This window comes from Platalea leucorodia (genome assembly GCF_965183815.1).
Source record: "Platalea leucorodia genome assembly, chromosome: 13".
Lineage (NCBI taxonomy): Eukaryota > Metazoa > Chordata > Aves > Pelecaniformes > Threskiornithidae > Platalea > Platalea leucorodia.
This window is the reverse complement of record NC_138835.1, coordinates 459,410-476,514: the sequence shown is the minus strand read 5'-3', so window position 1 is coordinate 476,514 and position 17,105 is coordinate 459,410. Positions and strand designations below refer to the sequence as shown.

Here is a 17,105-nt window from a genome sequence, read left to right as displayed (position 1 = left end):
TCAGCATTGACCTTGTTCATAGCAGGAGGTTAGACTGCAGATTCCTGAGGTGCCTTTCAACTTGCACAATGATGGTTTTAACATTGCAGGGATTTCAGTCTTCCTTTGAGACGTAAAAGGCCACTGATATTAGCCACCTTAGAAGAGGGATCATCATACCTCTACAGCTTTTCTTTTTAAAATTATTTATATTTATCTTTTGTGGACATAAACCACAAATTGACACCATCAGGTAACTAGCAGATATATATATTCCTTCCCCAGGATTTCATGGGAAGTGCAGGGTGCAGCATACCTACATAAGCACACATACAGAAAAACACAGCCAGCTCCCCACAATCATCCACTTCAGTGATCTACCTCAAAAGTGATCTGACATACTTGTTCATTACTGCAATTAATCTTGTAATTCAAAGGGGATTTGTAAGCAAGTTATGCACAACAAGAAAAGATAATGTAATCTGAGATTCGAATAGCTTTACAGGATTCCTTAGTAATGCATTTAGCAGAGGCAGAGCAAGGATGAGGATTGCTCAGTCGTTCTAGCGTGCTCTAATTAATCCCTTCTAGTCAGGAACACGCTTGCTCAAACAGACTGTGGGTGGACGTGCAGCAACGGCTCCCAGCATCAGCACTTTCTGCAAGATCTATTTAGTGGTTCTCAATGAGGTTGGAGTACTCTGGACCACAACTCAAAATAACAACTTCTCTTAGCCAGTTCATGAAGTTCTGTGCAATCTCTGTTTTCAAGATTAGTATCTAGACTCCATCCTGTCCATAAGTGAGGAAAATATATTTGTGGCAGATCAGCAGATCTAATATACATTGGTCTTAAACCAAAGTAGCATATATATTTTCATCTATTCTATTAGGTAGTGCCATGATGCATGAAGAGTTACAGGGGGATCTGTTATTCAGTTCAAAGCATCATGTATATTTAATACCAGATTTCTTTAATATAAGTTCTTGTTGATCAAAGTATATGAGGCTGAAACGAGTTAAATTCAGCTGTGAAAGCCAATACCTTGTGACAAATCTCCTTTACAGTAGGTGTCATTGATAGAACAGGATGGTACAGGAAAGTTGTAACAGCTCCTAAGCCACTAAAACCATTTGAGTTGAACGGACCCACAGAAACATTTAGTAACAGGAGACCTAAAGCAAGTAAAAGCAACCGTGCAAGCATAAAGGTGTCACATCAACCATCTGTTGAGCACTTATCCCTATCAAGCCTCCTATACTCTTTATATTTTCATTCTTTTATGAACAAGGATGTTTTCAAAATGTAATGCTATTGCTTTTGTCCATCAGCAGTAATTTAGATGGCAGTCAGCTGCAAGCATCTGATCTAACTGGGTGAACGACAGACAACTGAACAAACAATTTGGATGGGCTTGTACACATTTGACTATCAGTGGCATTAAAGTTATTCCCACCACTTCATCGCAGAGCAACGCTCCGCTCAATCACATCCCCACAGGACAAATAAGACCCTGAAATGTGGGAGAGACACTTGATGAAGCGCCTTAGCTTTGCAGGTCCATACAGAGGATTTTAACCAGAGGAAGAAGGAAATGGGAAGTATGAACTTACTCTGTTCATTCCCTAGAGGCTGCTCCAACATCGCCAGGATGACACTATTATCCAAAACGAAGTAACGGAAGCTATGCTTGTTTATGGTAGGTAGACGAGAATATTTAATTAACGTGGTTTCATTCACCAAGCTGCAAGGAGAAGCAGGGCCACTGGGAGAAGGAAATGCTCCAAGTAACTGCATAATACTGCAAGTGAGGAAAAAAAAAAAAAAAAAAAAAAAAACTTAAGAGTTATGACAGATTAAGAAGATGAACTGTTCCACCCAAGCACAGACCTTAACTCATACTCTTCATTTGTATCTTGACACAGCAGTTACCCTACCAGGGCAAGCCTGCCCTCTCCCATCAGCTCATTTTAAAACAGAACCAGTAACTTCAGAAAAACATACATGAAAACCTATGAAGAAGGGTATTCTGCCTACAGAATGAGTTTCTTTATGACCTAGGTTATAAAGATATTAAGATAGGCTTTAAAGTGCAAAAATCTGTACCCTTCCACAACTTTTATGTTCATTCTTATAAGAAGATTGCGGATGATTGGAGATAATCATCCATAATTTAGCTCACTCTTATATCAAGAAGCAAGGCAGACATGGTAGGTGCGCTGGTTATGATTACCTTTGCTTTCTTCAAGTACAGATTACATTAACTTAGAACCCTTTAAGAAAGGCCCAGGATCACACAAGCATGACTGCCATAGATGGTAACCTTCCCTAGGAGAAAACTTCCAGGTGTGGTCCCACAGTGCCTGCCTCCTTGAAGCCACAGCCTTGGGAGGCTCCTAGAAGTATCGATTTAAATCATCTCAAGTTGTACAGGATCCACCTAATACTATTAGAAATTGAAAATTTCTATGGCAGGAACGAGAGCTGTCCAGTGTCAGACTGAAGATCATATGATCTAACTCAGGGCTTGACTCTTAACATTGCCACCCAGACCAAAAGTAAGTTTATGGAAGTCCTCCCCACACACTTTTCCACTTCACTCTGAGAACAGGTAGTTTCATCTCTCTAAATGAAAAGAGACACTTTTAGGCAACAATAAAGGTTTGCCCACAAGTTCCAATGACTAGCTGTTTTTACCTCGGAAATGACACAGTTGTTTTTACTAACAGTAAAGTTTATAACAATTTTATTGCAAAGCAGAGCAAAAAAGAAAGCAGCTTTTGCCTTTTGCAAAACATATTTATCCTACCCATCCTCAATCTGTCCTGTCTACCATCATGCTTTTCATCTGGTAAAAAAAGTGCTTTTCAACTTCTCTGGAGCAAATCTCAATTTTCCTCTCTGTGCTTCCCCTCCCCAACCCACACATTATCTGTTACAGCATTTCCAGCAGAACCTCTCAAATATATTAAGCAAGCCCAATGCTGTGGGCAGAACGACATCCCATCCTGCACCAGCTTACATCTGCGGCATGTGCCATTCCCTGCTGCGTTACACATGAGACAGTGTCTATCGGTTTCCCAGTCAGTGTGGGGACGGCATATCTTGTCAGGCTGAGGATAAGGAGACGGGGGAATGGAAAGACAGGATCACTAGGTCAAGTGGGAGATAGAGGGAACTGCTGACTGTGCAAAGGACTGGCCGAGAACAGAATACCAGGGGCTGCAGGAGGGCTTGGGTTTTGCTCTCAAAGAAGAGAGCAGGCAGGAGGGGAAGACAGCTAAGGCAGAGCACAGGACAACCCTGCCCAAAAGGCAAAACAGAGGGAGCTTCTGGCTGACTTCTCAAATGCTCTTGCTACAGAGATCTCACCAGCTGGGAAATCCTAATTAAAACGCTCTCAGACAAGGCAACGCTAAACAGTAAACATGCTCTGACAAATTACATACCACGTTAGTGTAGCTTCAGCAGCATCCTTCACTCTCATAGATGCAGGGTTTGGCTCCTTATCTCCTTTGTACTTGACCTCTTGTTCACTGTTTTTAGATTTACTTCCCGAAATGCCCAGCTCCACAATCTCCAGTACCTCTTTTAAACAATCCTAAAACACAAGAGGAACCACCTTAAAGCAGAAGCACTCCGATAAATGTCTCCAAAGCGTCAGTGAATCAGTGATATACCATCGATTAAAATAATAAAAAACTGCTGGTAATATGAGCTCAGAAATAAAGGCAGAGGATTATTTAACAGACAGTCTTGGAATAAGATCACATTTTCTATAGGAATGATATTTTCTCCATCTATAGACATCTACTTATGTTTGTATTCTAATAGTAGAAAGTGCTCTGAATGAATATACACACACAATATATTCCACTACATATATACAAAATTGCCAAGAGGACTACCAAGAGCGCAACTGAAAATTGTAAACATATTTAAAGAGATAATAAATGCATTTCTGAGACTCTCTGCAGAACTTTTAATTAAGTTCTAAGCACATTAAGAATTAACTAATCTGGAAAATGGCAAGAAATCCTTTTCCAAACCTTTCAATTGCCAACAGCTTTCATAAGTAAAATATATCATGGTATCTAATTCATCAAGAGAATAACAATATTCTAAAAGTACAGAGCAAAGCTTCATCAAATCTATTATAGAAGAGGCCAACACTCAGTAGAACCACAGGCATGACTCACAAGTGTTGCTCATTACAAAATAATTTGCTGAAAATACTTGGATTGCTACAACAAAGGTTCAAGTCTCATGGCTTGAGCCACAGAATAACAAGGAAAACGTTTTCATGAACAAGTAACTGGTTAAAATCTGAACACAAGTAAGTGGTCAGTTTTTACCACCAGAGACCAGGCAGGGTTCTATGCTTTGCCGTGTCCTTCCTTTTATTCATAAGTAATGTAGAAAAAGAGGTGAAGAGGAAGATTAAAGTTTTCTGACAGAACAAAATTAATCAGCATCAAGATGCAAAGACTGACCATGAAGAATTACAGAAGGAGTTTACAGTGTTGGCTAGTAAAATAGCAGGTGAAATTCAAAGCAAATATAAGGTAAGGCACCTGGAAAATTGCAATTCTAATACTTGCAAATACAATGAAAGGTTCCCATCTGACTATGACGACTCAGGAATGAGCTACTAAATGTCCAGTATACACTACACACAGTATGTAACACTATCTTGATATGCAGTGATAATTAAAATTAAAAAATAATCTAATGAAAGGAAATAAAGCACTACACAACTAAATAAACCCATGCTGTGCCATATCCAGGGAAACCATCCTGTCCTAGTCACCTACTGTCACGCCAGTATCCCAAAGCACATGCAGAAAGCATCTTTATTTAAAGTCTTGCTTGTGGGTTTTCAATTTTCCTTTTTTTTTTTTAAATATACATATTTTTATATATGCTATAGAATATATAAACAAAATATAAAGATATATAAAATGTATGTTCTATATAAAACTACATTAAAATATTATATAATACATATTAATATACATTATATATGAAAAGAGATGGAAAGATCACCGAGCTGCCTCTGCAAGGAGACCAACAATGAAAATATGCACTTTTTTTTTTTCCTTTTTTAAACAGCAGGACAGAAGACTGTTGGAAATGTGCATCTTTCATTTCCTGCTCTTTTCAAGCTTCCCAAGCCAATTCCATCTTGTATTGAGCCTTGCTCAGTTTCTAGAAAACTGGTTTCTTGGTGAAACAAACTATGATTATCAAAATGTTAGCATCAAAGGAATTGTGTTAAGTCTAGAAGATGCTTTAGTCAGGTAAGAGCTGAGAAATGAGAAGAGACACGGCTTTCAGTCAAGTTTATCTGCAACAGGTAGCTATGCTATACATATATACCATTAAGTCCCATATTTGTCCTTTCAGTTTTTCTTTTCTTTTTCCAGTTTCACAAAGCAAGAAGAAAGATCAAAACATTCTTAGAAATATGAAAGAGAAACAGCCAAAAAAAGCTTTTAAAGCCAACAACTTTTTTTAAAGCCAAAAACATTCTTGGTGAATAAAGAGCAGAAATCAAAATTCAAAACTATTTTGCACAGAAACTAGTTGTGAAATTCCTAGTATACTTTTGAAAACTAAGAAAACCACATTATTTTAAAGTATCAAGAACAGATAGGTCAGGCACGAAAGGCATTACAATTTGGAGTGCTCAAAATGGATACACCAGAGACTCTTACCTTCTCATCCAGCATGTCAGGGTGCTCAGTGAGCCAGACGCAGAGGCACTGGAAAGCTGCGACTATCATGGAGTGAAGGTCGCGGGAGTGGAGCGGGGCTGGGCGGCTGCACTGGTACACTATGTAGCTGCACACTGAACTAATAGCTCTCTTCCGATCAGAGGAATCCACCACCACTTTCACCTGCGTAAAGCAAGCAGGAGAAGATGAGAATTCCTCCACAAAAGCCTTTCGGAAAAGAAACAGTTTTAAAAAGCATTTTTAAATGCAGTTTTAAGAAACAGGAATAAACAGTTGAGCTCTTTTATGATTACAGCTTAAAAGCTGTGGGTAAAAATATTTAACAGTGATGGATATCGAAACTTAAAGGAAAGAAATGCTGGCACTGAGGTGCCACCACATTGCATGGCTTGGTTTCCAAGAGCAAGAGTGGTACCAATATGGTTTCGTAAGAAACTAATTGCAAGCTGAATAAATTAGCATTTGAAACTTATTTTCAGCAAATACCTCTCTCCTTCAGCTATAGCAACCCATTCTGTATCTCTGAGAACCCACTCACTGCCAAGTCTCCCTTCCACAGGGCTCGTGTAACTTTCCACTAGGCATGTTTTGTCAGCACAGTAGCTTTCACCAGTGAAAAAGGAACAGAAAACTCACCCTCAGACAAGCAGATTGGCACAAAAACCCATAACCCCTCTCCCAACCCAAAACTCATTTCAAAAACCCTTCAGCTTCTCTCCCAACTCCAGGCTTCAGAGAGCAAGGCTCCAGACCGGAGGGTTAGTGAAGAGGCATGAGGATCTACATTGTGAAACTAAAGAACTGAATTTCTCTTCCCTTTTCTTCCCAACCTGTGACTTGGCACAGGAACAGTCAGTTAAAGCTGGATTTTTCTACTCTGTAGCATTTGACCATGCCATATAAAGCTTTACTCGTTAAGGTGCACCCTTATCCAGGCAGGAAGGTGGATGGTCTTCCTGGTGAAGACACTGGAGCCAGGCAGCTGCACTCCACACTGCGGGGCGTGACAACTCAGAGCCCTAGGATGAAGGCAGCAGCTCCTTCAGAAGCATAAGGTCTACGGCAAATAGAGTCCCCTCAAGATGAGCTTATGAAAAGCATGTTGGTGAACCAGCACTCTTGCAGGAAACAGGATTTTTGAATTTACCAAGTCCCACTAATAACCTGGTGCTGAACAGACACAAGACAGGGCAGCCTCTAACCTGAGAGAGGCTTTGGGAATTGTCACCTCCAAAGGCACAAGCAGAACTGGCTCTCCACTCTGCAGTTCTGCAGTAAGAGGTGGTCTCTTTCTATCCTCTTTGTTACAAAGGGGAAAGATATCCAAGGTACCCCAGAGGAAGAATTACTTCGCTTGCATGAGAATTATACAAAGGCTACAATATTTAAGATTAACTTTGGTAGGCATTTGAAAAGATAATAAGCACCCAGTCCAACATGGCTCAGTCCTGACTCCATGCCCTAAAAAATGCCCGAGACGCATGTATTTCGGAGAGATCCGTCAAGTTCCTGGGGGATTATGACAGGAAATGTTGAACTGTCACGCCAGGTCACCGTGGCTGCTGTAAATACACTGGACTATTGCTTAACAAATGTCATGAAGTCCAGCCTGGGGACAAGAGCCCTCAAGCAGAAAAGGGCATTTTACTTCTCAACAAAAAAAGCCCCCCCTACACCTAGTAGCTTTGGTTCAGTTATTTGCTGTTGAATCAAGGAACTGTGTGCAGATAAAGCTCTGAAGGTGACACCTTCATATTAGAAATACATTATCATTTTCTAAGCTCAGAAAACTATTTCCAAGATGAGATGGAAGGGGAGAAGCAGGTATAACACTTACAAAAAGGGCAATTAAGTTGTTTAATACCCTGGCATACTTGCAATCTGCCAACTAACAGCAAAAAAACCTTTTGTTTCTAGGTCTGGTTACACAGTGAACAGACAGACTGGCCACCCAACCAAGCAAAGAAATAATAAATGGTTCACAGTGGGGTTGAAAACTAATGGCCCAAGCCCCTACACTGCCACTGGAAGCTTAGTGGCAAGTTTTTCCTCAACTGTGCAACCTAATATAGCAGATGCATCCCCCGTAGTGTAAAAAACAAAACCCAAAACCAGACACACATGGGAATCCATGAGAAAGGTTAGGAGCCATCCAGCTAGCTCGACAAAGCCAGCCAGAACTGTGCAGCAGAGCCACGTGTATCTGAACAAGCCACCTGAGCTTCACTTGCAGCCCACAGGCGTTTACAGGGCACACACCGTTTGAGCCACAGAGCAATTACATTAGGAGAAGATGAAATACAAAAGGAGTACTGTTTTTTCTCATGTCCAAAGAGAACATTTGCTGACAAACTCAGACACAGATAGCTGTTTGGTGGCATGACTTTCACCTAAACAGGACTATAATCGCCCTTTGAGAAGAGGCCAGAGCGCACACAACTTCGCCTCTCACCTTTGCCAGTCCAGACAGAAGCTCCAGTGCAGCCAGAGAGATACTCATGTCCTGCCTCCACTGCGAGTTGAGTCTTTGGGTTACCAGGTGAATACTGCGTATCAGTAGTCCAGCAGCTGTATCTGTATTAAGAGCTAGGATATAACCCCAATACCACACACCACAGGGAGGGAAAATAACTAAGCATTAGTGACAATAAGCAAAGCACAGGCACAAGCCAAAGCAGCCACAAAATAAACCACACAAAAAAAGTTATACACAACCCAGAATCTAGAAATTGGGTTGGCCACTTTTGCACAGGCTAACTCCCTCATATACAACACCAGACATTATATAAGTACATTAAGACTAGCTTATCTCAATTTTTTTTTAAAAAGACATTTTGGATAATCCCAGTAAAAATACACCATCTTGTTTTCAGTTTTCTCTTGTTTGAAGCATCCAGCTTCAAATTCTTTTCATAAATTTCATACACCCTTACCTTCTGTGCATAGGACATAAAAAAAATCCAATAAAATGAAAATATCTTTCAAGTTACGTCATGGTTTAAAGACTCAATAAGTCAAATATTTAAAAGATTTTTTTTTAACCTTACAAAGGGAAATTTTTACAAGGACTTGTCCATGAAAACCCATACGAATTAAACACACAATTCAAACAGTGTGCTGAAAACTAGCACTTTCATAATTTCCAACACACAAATCCTGTATGGAAAACACCAACATGTTTATATGAATCCCTAGAATATACTACAGTCTTTCCTGCTAATCTCCCTCCTCTCCTTAGTTATAGAACTAGAGGGAAAAAAAAGTTTTCGGTTGGTGAGAACAGAGTTGCAACCTAGGCTACAATATAATAAAGGTGATCTGTTTCTCGCATTTATTTGGCCAACATCAGTTAAACTGAAGACAACCAAAGGAGCAAGTTAAATTCCAGGATCAAGACATTAGGCCAGCTTACCACACAGAGATTTAGTAGAACATGGATTTTATTACAAAGATTCAAAAATGCATGGTACAAGACACAGTAAACTAATGTTAATTAAGAAATTCTCTTGTTATAACAAATGACACGTCACAAGCATTCTGCTTACTTGCTCTATAAAAACAGGAGTCCCCCAAACGATTTTTAAGTATAGTTTAAGAAAAGGTGCTGCAAAAGTCAGGTAAGCATTTGGAATGCTACCAAAATGAATGAAGCAATTAATTTACACTTGGTGCACATTTATCCTATTATTGTTCATGAAAACATATGCTGAAGTAAGAGAGTTTGCAAACACCTTTTTCATAAGCTTTTACATTCTTATTTTTAAAGTGTTCAGAGAGTCCCTTAGTAGGATTAAAAACCAACCAACTAAAGGGCACATATCAGCACAAACTGGCAATAAACAAAGGGGCTATCCACCCTGGGTTCAAAACACCCATGCACATTAATGTATTAGCCACAATTAGGAACAGAAAAAAACCACAAACACATTACCCTGGCATATAATGGCAGAGGTTTTTTCCAAAAGAGCTATCCTTACCATAATCCCTCAGAAGGGCTTGTGCTGGTCTCTCGCTGTCTGGTGTTGTGGGCTCCGTACTGCCTCCACTTGCAGTGCTAATGCCACTATTGGTACGACTGTGGCTTTTGAAGAGGTTATTTTCGCCACCGTTCTGCAAATTGAAAGTCAGTTTTGAGCGACGAGAAGACTTTTCTGAGTAGAGTTCCCTATACCAGAGGATGCTCTCAGATACAATGGAGGAAAAAAGATGATCAAACCTCAAGATGCTAACTGAGCACCTTACAACGGCAGATAAAAATGAGTAACATTCTTTCTGAAGTGGTAACTTCATAAACAAAAAATACTTACCGTTTCCATCTGACAGCCAATGGCTTCTAACAGTGCTGAATCTTGAACAATATTTAACATTGCACCTGAAGAATCAGATACAAGAAGGTAACTAAAGACCGCAGTAGAATACTCACTGCTAAAATTTACAAAGAAGCACTGAAGTCTAACATACAGGATCACCATCCTGTTTTATAGAAGCTCTTATAAAGAGCTTTATAAAACACAGCATTTGCTTCAGGCTTAGCCATTTGAAGCAGATGAAAGCTGAGATAGAGTGCTTTCAGCTATTTTAAAAATGCTTTGAACACAGGTTTTTCAAATTCCTCAGCTCAGAAGGATTTTGGTTTCACAGAAGGGCTGGAATCATTCCTTGTCGCCCATCAGATTGTGCTCATTTAAAAACTCAGGTTACATTTAAGGATATCTACTGGTTCTGTGAATAAAATAACAATATTTGTCAGATAACCGAGAGCGCTAAAATGAGCTGCATAGTCCAAAGCCACCTCAAGGGTTATAGAGGGCTGGCCTTGGCTACGTTCTTGCCTGGCACAAAGAGGCTCCCTTCCCCAGCTTGGCCATCAGGAGGCAAAAGGCAGCTGGTGACCGGCAAACAAAAACATGTTTTCAAGTTCTAATGAACCTAGCAGTACAGACAGTAACCTGTTGGCAGATAAAGTGGATAACGCCTGCTCCGTTCAGCAACCCTTAAGACATCAGCACAAGGGACCACGCTTGTTCTCATACTGATCTGTGACCAGTGACACAAGCCCCCAAACCACCATAACACAAGGAGCTTTATTTTCATAAAGACATTTCTGCCCCTGCCCCACAAAAAAAAAACAAACAAACAAACACACCCCCCCCCAAAAAAAACAAACAAACACAAACCACAAACCAGAAACCAAAAAGCAAGGCTAGTACTTGCATCATTGATAATTTGTGGGTTTGTAGAACAAATTAATAATTGCTTTCATTTCAATTTGGCTAAAATATAAGCCAAATTTCCCAAATCAGGAGGCCAGTGCATAATGTGACATAGGATACACCGAAATTCTCTCTACCTGGAAGTCACCCCCAGCCTCTCACTTTCTGTGCTTTGTTTTCCATCAGTGCCCAAAACACTGCATTGAAAAACCTGAAGCTCTAAGTGTAGGGGTAGCCAACCCTACAGCATCCAAACTAGCCAGCAGGTAGTTCTCTCTTCCATCTTGGGAGAGAGAACTACACACAAGTGTAACACACTGTTAAATTAAAATTGCCAATGCATTCAGGGTGCCTTAGGTCAACTAGTGTGAACTGCCTGTACCTGCGTGGCAGCATCACCCCCAGGCAGTGAGGAAAGCAGCAGTAAGGACACAGACCTGTAACAGGCTGACACTGACGCACTCAGTGGCATCAATTTCAGTTTTCTGCCCCCCTCCCACCCTCCCCAGCAATGAGTGTTTAGGAAAACACCACTTGCTACATGAAGGAAATGCACCACTCACTGTCAAAAATTTAGTGAGCAGCCAGAAACAAACAAGAAGCTGGTGGCACATGTGAGAATCTCTGGCTGAACTGGAGATTCATGAATCCTCTCCAACCAGAGCCAGCAGGAAATAACTTCACATACGGAAACAGGAGTTTAACAACAGGAATACAGGGGAAATGGAGTGGTATGGACTACCATGGAAATAGTAATGGTAAAAACCATTCCAGGCAGAGCATCTACCCAGCTGGATGCAAACACCAACTCACAGCAGAGGCATACAGGAATGCATGGGTAGGATTTAACAGAGCATCACCCCACAGTTCCCGAGGCAGTGCAGCCCCCTTGTGCACAGATGCTCTGTTGGTCTCGCTTGGAGGATCGCTTTGGAACCATAAATATCCTCATCCCTTCACCAGCAGCGGTTGCAAATCATTCTTTCAAATCATTCTCCCCTATAGTCTTCCACTAGTAAAGGAACTATCTCAACCACTGCAAGGAAACTTTCCGAAAGTCTTTGCAGACTGGACTTGTTTCCCTTCACTTCATCGCTCGTGCCATTTTCTTTCCCTCCCCTATTAATCAGGTAGGCTCTCTGTCTTCCAGAAGAAGGCAGACACCTCCCACCACAGTGCAAGTCTCTTTCCTTTTGAAAGAGGCAAAAGGAAAGTGGTGGTGTAATTACTGAAGGACAAGAACACCATGAAGTGGGAAAAGGCACTTCTAAATGGAGAGAAAAATGGGGGGAAAGAGGGGAGAAAAAAGCCAAGTACCTTTTTTACTAGTCTGAAATACATTTAACTTGACAGACTATGCACTATTCAAGTTTTCACCTTCTACTTACTTTGAGTATTCCGAATAATGTCAATACACTCATTACCATTAGTTTGTTGCCAAACTATGATGCATCTCCAGACTCTATGCCAAAGCTTTTGTCTGAGGGTTTACACAGTGCTAAACAAATGTCATGTGTGTTCTGCCAGTGCTGGACCACTGGTCACCCACTATTTCAGTTTGTTTCTAGGCTCAATCATGCCAAAACCTAAAGCATTCCCTGTAACCCATTAGTCAAGAATCCTTCCCAATATTAAACCAACATTTTTTCTTATTTCCATTCCTAGTTATGACTGACTTTTCCTGTTAGGATGTGCTTTACTTCTGCCTCTACTTTTCAAGTACTATTCCACATTTGTAAGAAGAGAGAGATTGCTTTAACAAAAATGTGAGGCTTTTCAAGATGTTTTCATAGTATGAGGGAGATTGTACAGATGACAACCTGCCAGGAATTTAATCTTTTTTCTTGAAAAGCAGCACATGACTAATAAATCATATTATTCTAAGACAAATACTTCTATAATACAGTTAATAAATAAAAAAGTTGAAATAACCTAGTATCATTTGCGTGTTGTTGGGATCTGTTTCCGTTTGCAAAGCTCCTATAAGGATATTCACAAGCCTCAGCTTCAAGGAAAGGAAGGTTACTGGCTTATCATATGTTGAGCTGTCATCATTGCTGAATTTCCCTTCCAGGACAACCTGAAGGAAAAATACATTTATTTCAGTATCAATTAGAGAACACACCAGCATGGTATTGGTTTCAAAAGTCAATATCCACAGCACACATTGCTACCGACAACTTTTAATACAGTCTTACTGTTACACACTTGCTATAAGAGTTTCAGTGCTAAATAGAACACCAAATAAAACCCACAAGTCATCCAAATCCCACTCCAAAACAACAAGAAAAAACAAAAATGGAAATGCAAAACAAAGTGGTAAGTTTACTACCTCAGACTTTATGGTTCCAAAGTGATGAGGGAGAGGTAACAGAGACAGCAAGATGTTAATCGAAGCTCGTCTTAGCTCTGTGGGGTTTACATAGATTTTAAACTTTGAGAGTTCTCTGCAAATCAAAGCATCATACAGTTAATCAACTTTTCACAGGAATTTGGAGCCAAATTTAATTAAGGTCAAATTAAACAGACAGCCACCCAGTGGTCTTAAATAATTTGCAGTATACAACATAGCTGTTTCTTTCTAGGCTCAGGATTCTTATTTTTTTTAAAACAGCAGCCATAACACAATGAATTCATGCAGGAACCATCACTTGCTAAGGATTCTGTACCCCATACAAAAGCAATGAGCTGATGCAAGTATTATTCATCTACTGCATCTTCAAAGCAGGGAGTTTCAGGCATGAGCCTCTACTGGCTTATGACAACTCAAACCCACCCAGGATTATCAGAGATCTGCAGAACATGCTCATGCGCACACTGCATAAAATACAAGCTGCTTAGCGAATAGATCAACTTTTGTCAGTAGCCACCAGCAAATTCTTCCACTTACAAGACCTATCCAAAAGAAGCAGTGGCTCAAATTTAAGCCCAGAAGATAAATAATATTTTATGCATAACTTCAAAATGAAATGCAGTACCAAGACATAAAACATATGTTGAAGAAGGCATGCGCAGAGCAGTATTACTTCGCAAAACATCCAGAAATCTATAAAGCTCTGCCAAGTGAGTTTATATCTTCTGGTTTAAGAACCTACTCCAGTTTCACCAGCCTAATTTATCAACTTTTCTATTTAATGATGTGCAAGATTACTCTCTTAATGAATTCACTGCAGCAACAGCCACTAATGAATATCCTGTGAAATTTTACTTAAAAATCAGTAGGCTTTCAATATATTTGAGCTAAATCACTCCTTTTTCCTATTCTTACAGATCAGGCTTTCCATCAGTGAATATGTAGATGGCACAACTCGCATATTTCATTTAAAATAAGCACTGCTATTGCTTTAAAGAAAATTGCATTAAATAAAATTAAAAATCAGAGCTTATGAAGTGTTGCTATTATCACTATCAAATACATACACAGTATGGGGCCCGCATTACAGAACTCCTTCAGTGAAAGCTACTCAGGAATGACAGAAACCCCAGAAGATAAATACCTCCCCGCATTTCTGATGATATTTATATGGAAATAGCAATTTACCTGTCAGGTAAAATAGTTTCAAGCGCCGAAATGAAATAAGGAACCACGACATCAATCCCTTTCAGGTCACAGCAGAACAAAGGAGGGGAGTTTAAAATAACACTGGCAAGAACGGGGTGGCAAACGAAATCTGCTATCTGCAAACCCTGAATTAAAAGCATGTAAAATCTGACAAAGAAAGATAAGATTAAATTATTTGCACATAAAAAGCATCAGCATCCCACATGAACAAGAACGTGCAGCCACTACTTGATCTTTTCTATATAAAACAAAGTTTCAAAATCAGAGCTAGGAAACATTTATATGAGCACTCCCCCCAAGTTACTTTAGCACAGGCAAACGCACCTAACCAGCTTAACAAAAAAAAACCCTCACAAATCACATGTATTTCATGTGAAAAGCCAGTGCAGCACAGTTTTATTGAAACCTCTGACTTGTTGCAACACATGGACTGGGAGCTGGGCAAATACAGCCCAGATGTTTACTAACAGTGCTTGGATCATGTGCTCTCCCACTGCTCCCTTCCCCACCTAAGGATGGTAGCGAGACCTTGATTTTAACTCCCCAACACAAAAAATACACTGCAAAATCTTTCAGGGGGGAACAGGACAGGACACACTGATCAGCAATTTGGAAAATGAGACCAAACACATCCATCATAGACAGTTCAAATGAAAAAGCAGGGGGGGCAGGAACATAGCTGGCCATCATCCTAAAGCAGTTAGTTTCTTCGCAGTTTCTTGTTAGAGAATACTTATATCCCCTTATATATATATATATATTTTTTTTTTTTTTTTTTTTTAAAAGGCTTGCAAACACAGACAAATCTCACTGACTGGGCAAGATGAACTATCTATACACAAAACACTACAACATGCAAGAAATAAAATAGCTCAGTCTTCCAGAAAGTTTTGGTGCTATCTGGGACAAATGTACCTGAAGAGTTTGGGAGAGTCATGATTTAAAGTTGATTCTCTGCCTCCAGCCTTTGCTATTTCACTTTTTAACAAAAGTTTGGAATAAAGGTACACTATGAAAAGCAAGATTGCCTTATTGTCTTAGAAACAGAACTGTAAACAGAGGTAGTTCAGAACACAACTGTTTTAAATAATGGAATATTAGTGCATTTCTATATTTAAAGGAAAAAAAAAACCAAAACAAAACAACCCACAAACACCTTCCATCCCAGTGTTGTGGTGTTTGACAATGTACGACCCTTCACGGTATAATAAAGTGTACAAAGTCTCATGTCTGCACACTTACTTTTTCCACCTGAACAATATTCAGTGACAAAAAAATAAAAATAAAGCCAGAATACAAGAGGCAAGAAAGCATCAAAGAGTTCCTTCCAGCTGGGAGGCACTTTAAGGGACTTCCCTTCAACTGGAGCTTGAAGAAAACCCAGTGAAAACCAGCATCATGAGAAGACGGAAGGAAATCACTATTCAGTTTAGCCAGGGATCCCCCCCTACAGCATCTGAGGGGTAACCAGGTTTTTTAGATTGGCAACAGAGGATTCAGACAGTAACTGAATGGTATTCACTGCAAATTAGTTTGTGCCATAAAGTTACACCAATAAAGCAACTGGAAGATAGGTTAGTACCGGGATAGGTAAGCTGGCAATATTTCCTCCCCAGTCTTCTTGCTACAAAATATCCTACACAGTGTCCCGCACGCCTCCGCCCTTCCCGCTTCGTAGTTGTCTGGGAATTCACTCGCATCGAACATGGGGTTGGAAGCCATTGTGTCTGTGGACATTTGCGATCCTTTCCGGCGGAACTCCACACTAGCTTGAGTTGCTATAGCTGGGAAGAGAAAAAACAGTGTTTCACTGCTTTTGTTAACATATATAACAGGCTCATGGGATCCTGGACACAAAGATCAAGTTAAATTTAGTAGTTATCATGAAGCTGTTAGTTCACTACATTTGAGTCAGTGCCTCTGTTTAGGAAGTACTTGTGGGTATAACTAACTTTTTTTCTTTATAGGGATGACAACAACTGACCTTCATATTCTAGAGTCTGTCCCGACTTTCTGCCGGGAAGAGTATGCTTATATCCAATATTAGCTTCCTACCCTCTCTGGAGGACAAGGATCTTCCCTCACCTAGTTCTCACCTCCAGAAAAATGAAGTACGACCTTGCCTTGCTGCCTTAAAATACCAAAAAACATTTAGACGGTGCCATTACTGTGAGTTCCAAGCAAGTGCTCTTATGCTGCTGTGAACACCAAGCTGCTTTGATCCAATTTTGTTGTATAAACATACTTATTAAAAAATAACCAAAAAATTCTAAGGACCCATATCAGAAAGAGAAATTTGCTGAAACCCACTCTCCCGATTTGGTCCCTCTCTCCTCACGTGACTACTGAAATTGCCAAATAAATTTGAGGTTAGGCAGCCTCCAGACAGCAGCTACCAGGGAGGCCGGCCCTCTCCTACTCCCTGCTCCACAATACGCTCCACAAAAGCCTCTTGGGAGCACGCCGGTACCTACCGGGACGTGGCTCTGCCCAGCTTTGTGCTCCCTCCCTGCAGGAAGGTTGAGTTCATGTCTTTCTAGAGGGTTTTCTGGTCTCCCTTTCAGACATCAGTATCACGTGCATACAATGCAGGAGGATACTTGCTTTGCTGG

At 40.2% G+C, this 17,105-nt stretch overlaps 1 protein-coding gene across 4 annotated transcripts in view; it reads right to left on the bottom strand.

Annotated features, from left to right (window-relative positions):
• The window catches only part of RALGAPB (Ral GTPase activating protein non-catalytic subunit beta), a 64,609-nt gene that overhangs the window by 19,925 nt on the left and 27,579 nt on the right, over nucleotides 1-17,105 (bottom strand). For 3 of the 4 annotated variants that reach the window (XM_082326024.1, XM_082326027.1, XM_082326026.1), the window contains exons 10-19: nucleotides 16,076-16,277; nucleotides 14,473-14,640; nucleotides 13,264-13,378; nucleotides 12,864-13,011; nucleotides 10,026-10,090; nucleotides 9,696-9,828; nucleotides 8,171-8,304; nucleotides 5,698-5,880; nucleotides 3,430-3,581; nucleotides 1,594-1,781 (exon numbers count right to left, since the gene is read on the bottom strand). In XM_082326024.1, coding sequence (XP_082182150.1) covers nucleotides 1,594-1,781; nucleotides 3,430-3,581; nucleotides 5,698-5,880; nucleotides 8,171-8,304; nucleotides 9,696-9,828; nucleotides 10,026-10,090; nucleotides 12,864-13,011; nucleotides 13,264-13,378; nucleotides 14,473-14,640; nucleotides 16,076-16,277 — 1,488 coding nt within the window. The remainder of the gene's footprint in view (nucleotides 1-1,593; nucleotides 1,782-3,429; nucleotides 3,582-5,697; nucleotides 5,881-8,170; nucleotides 8,305-9,695; nucleotides 9,829-10,025; nucleotides 10,091-12,863; nucleotides 13,012-13,263; nucleotides 13,379-14,472; nucleotides 14,641-16,075; nucleotides 16,278-17,105) is intronic. The other variant, XM_082326025.1, reaches the window with a different exon arrangement.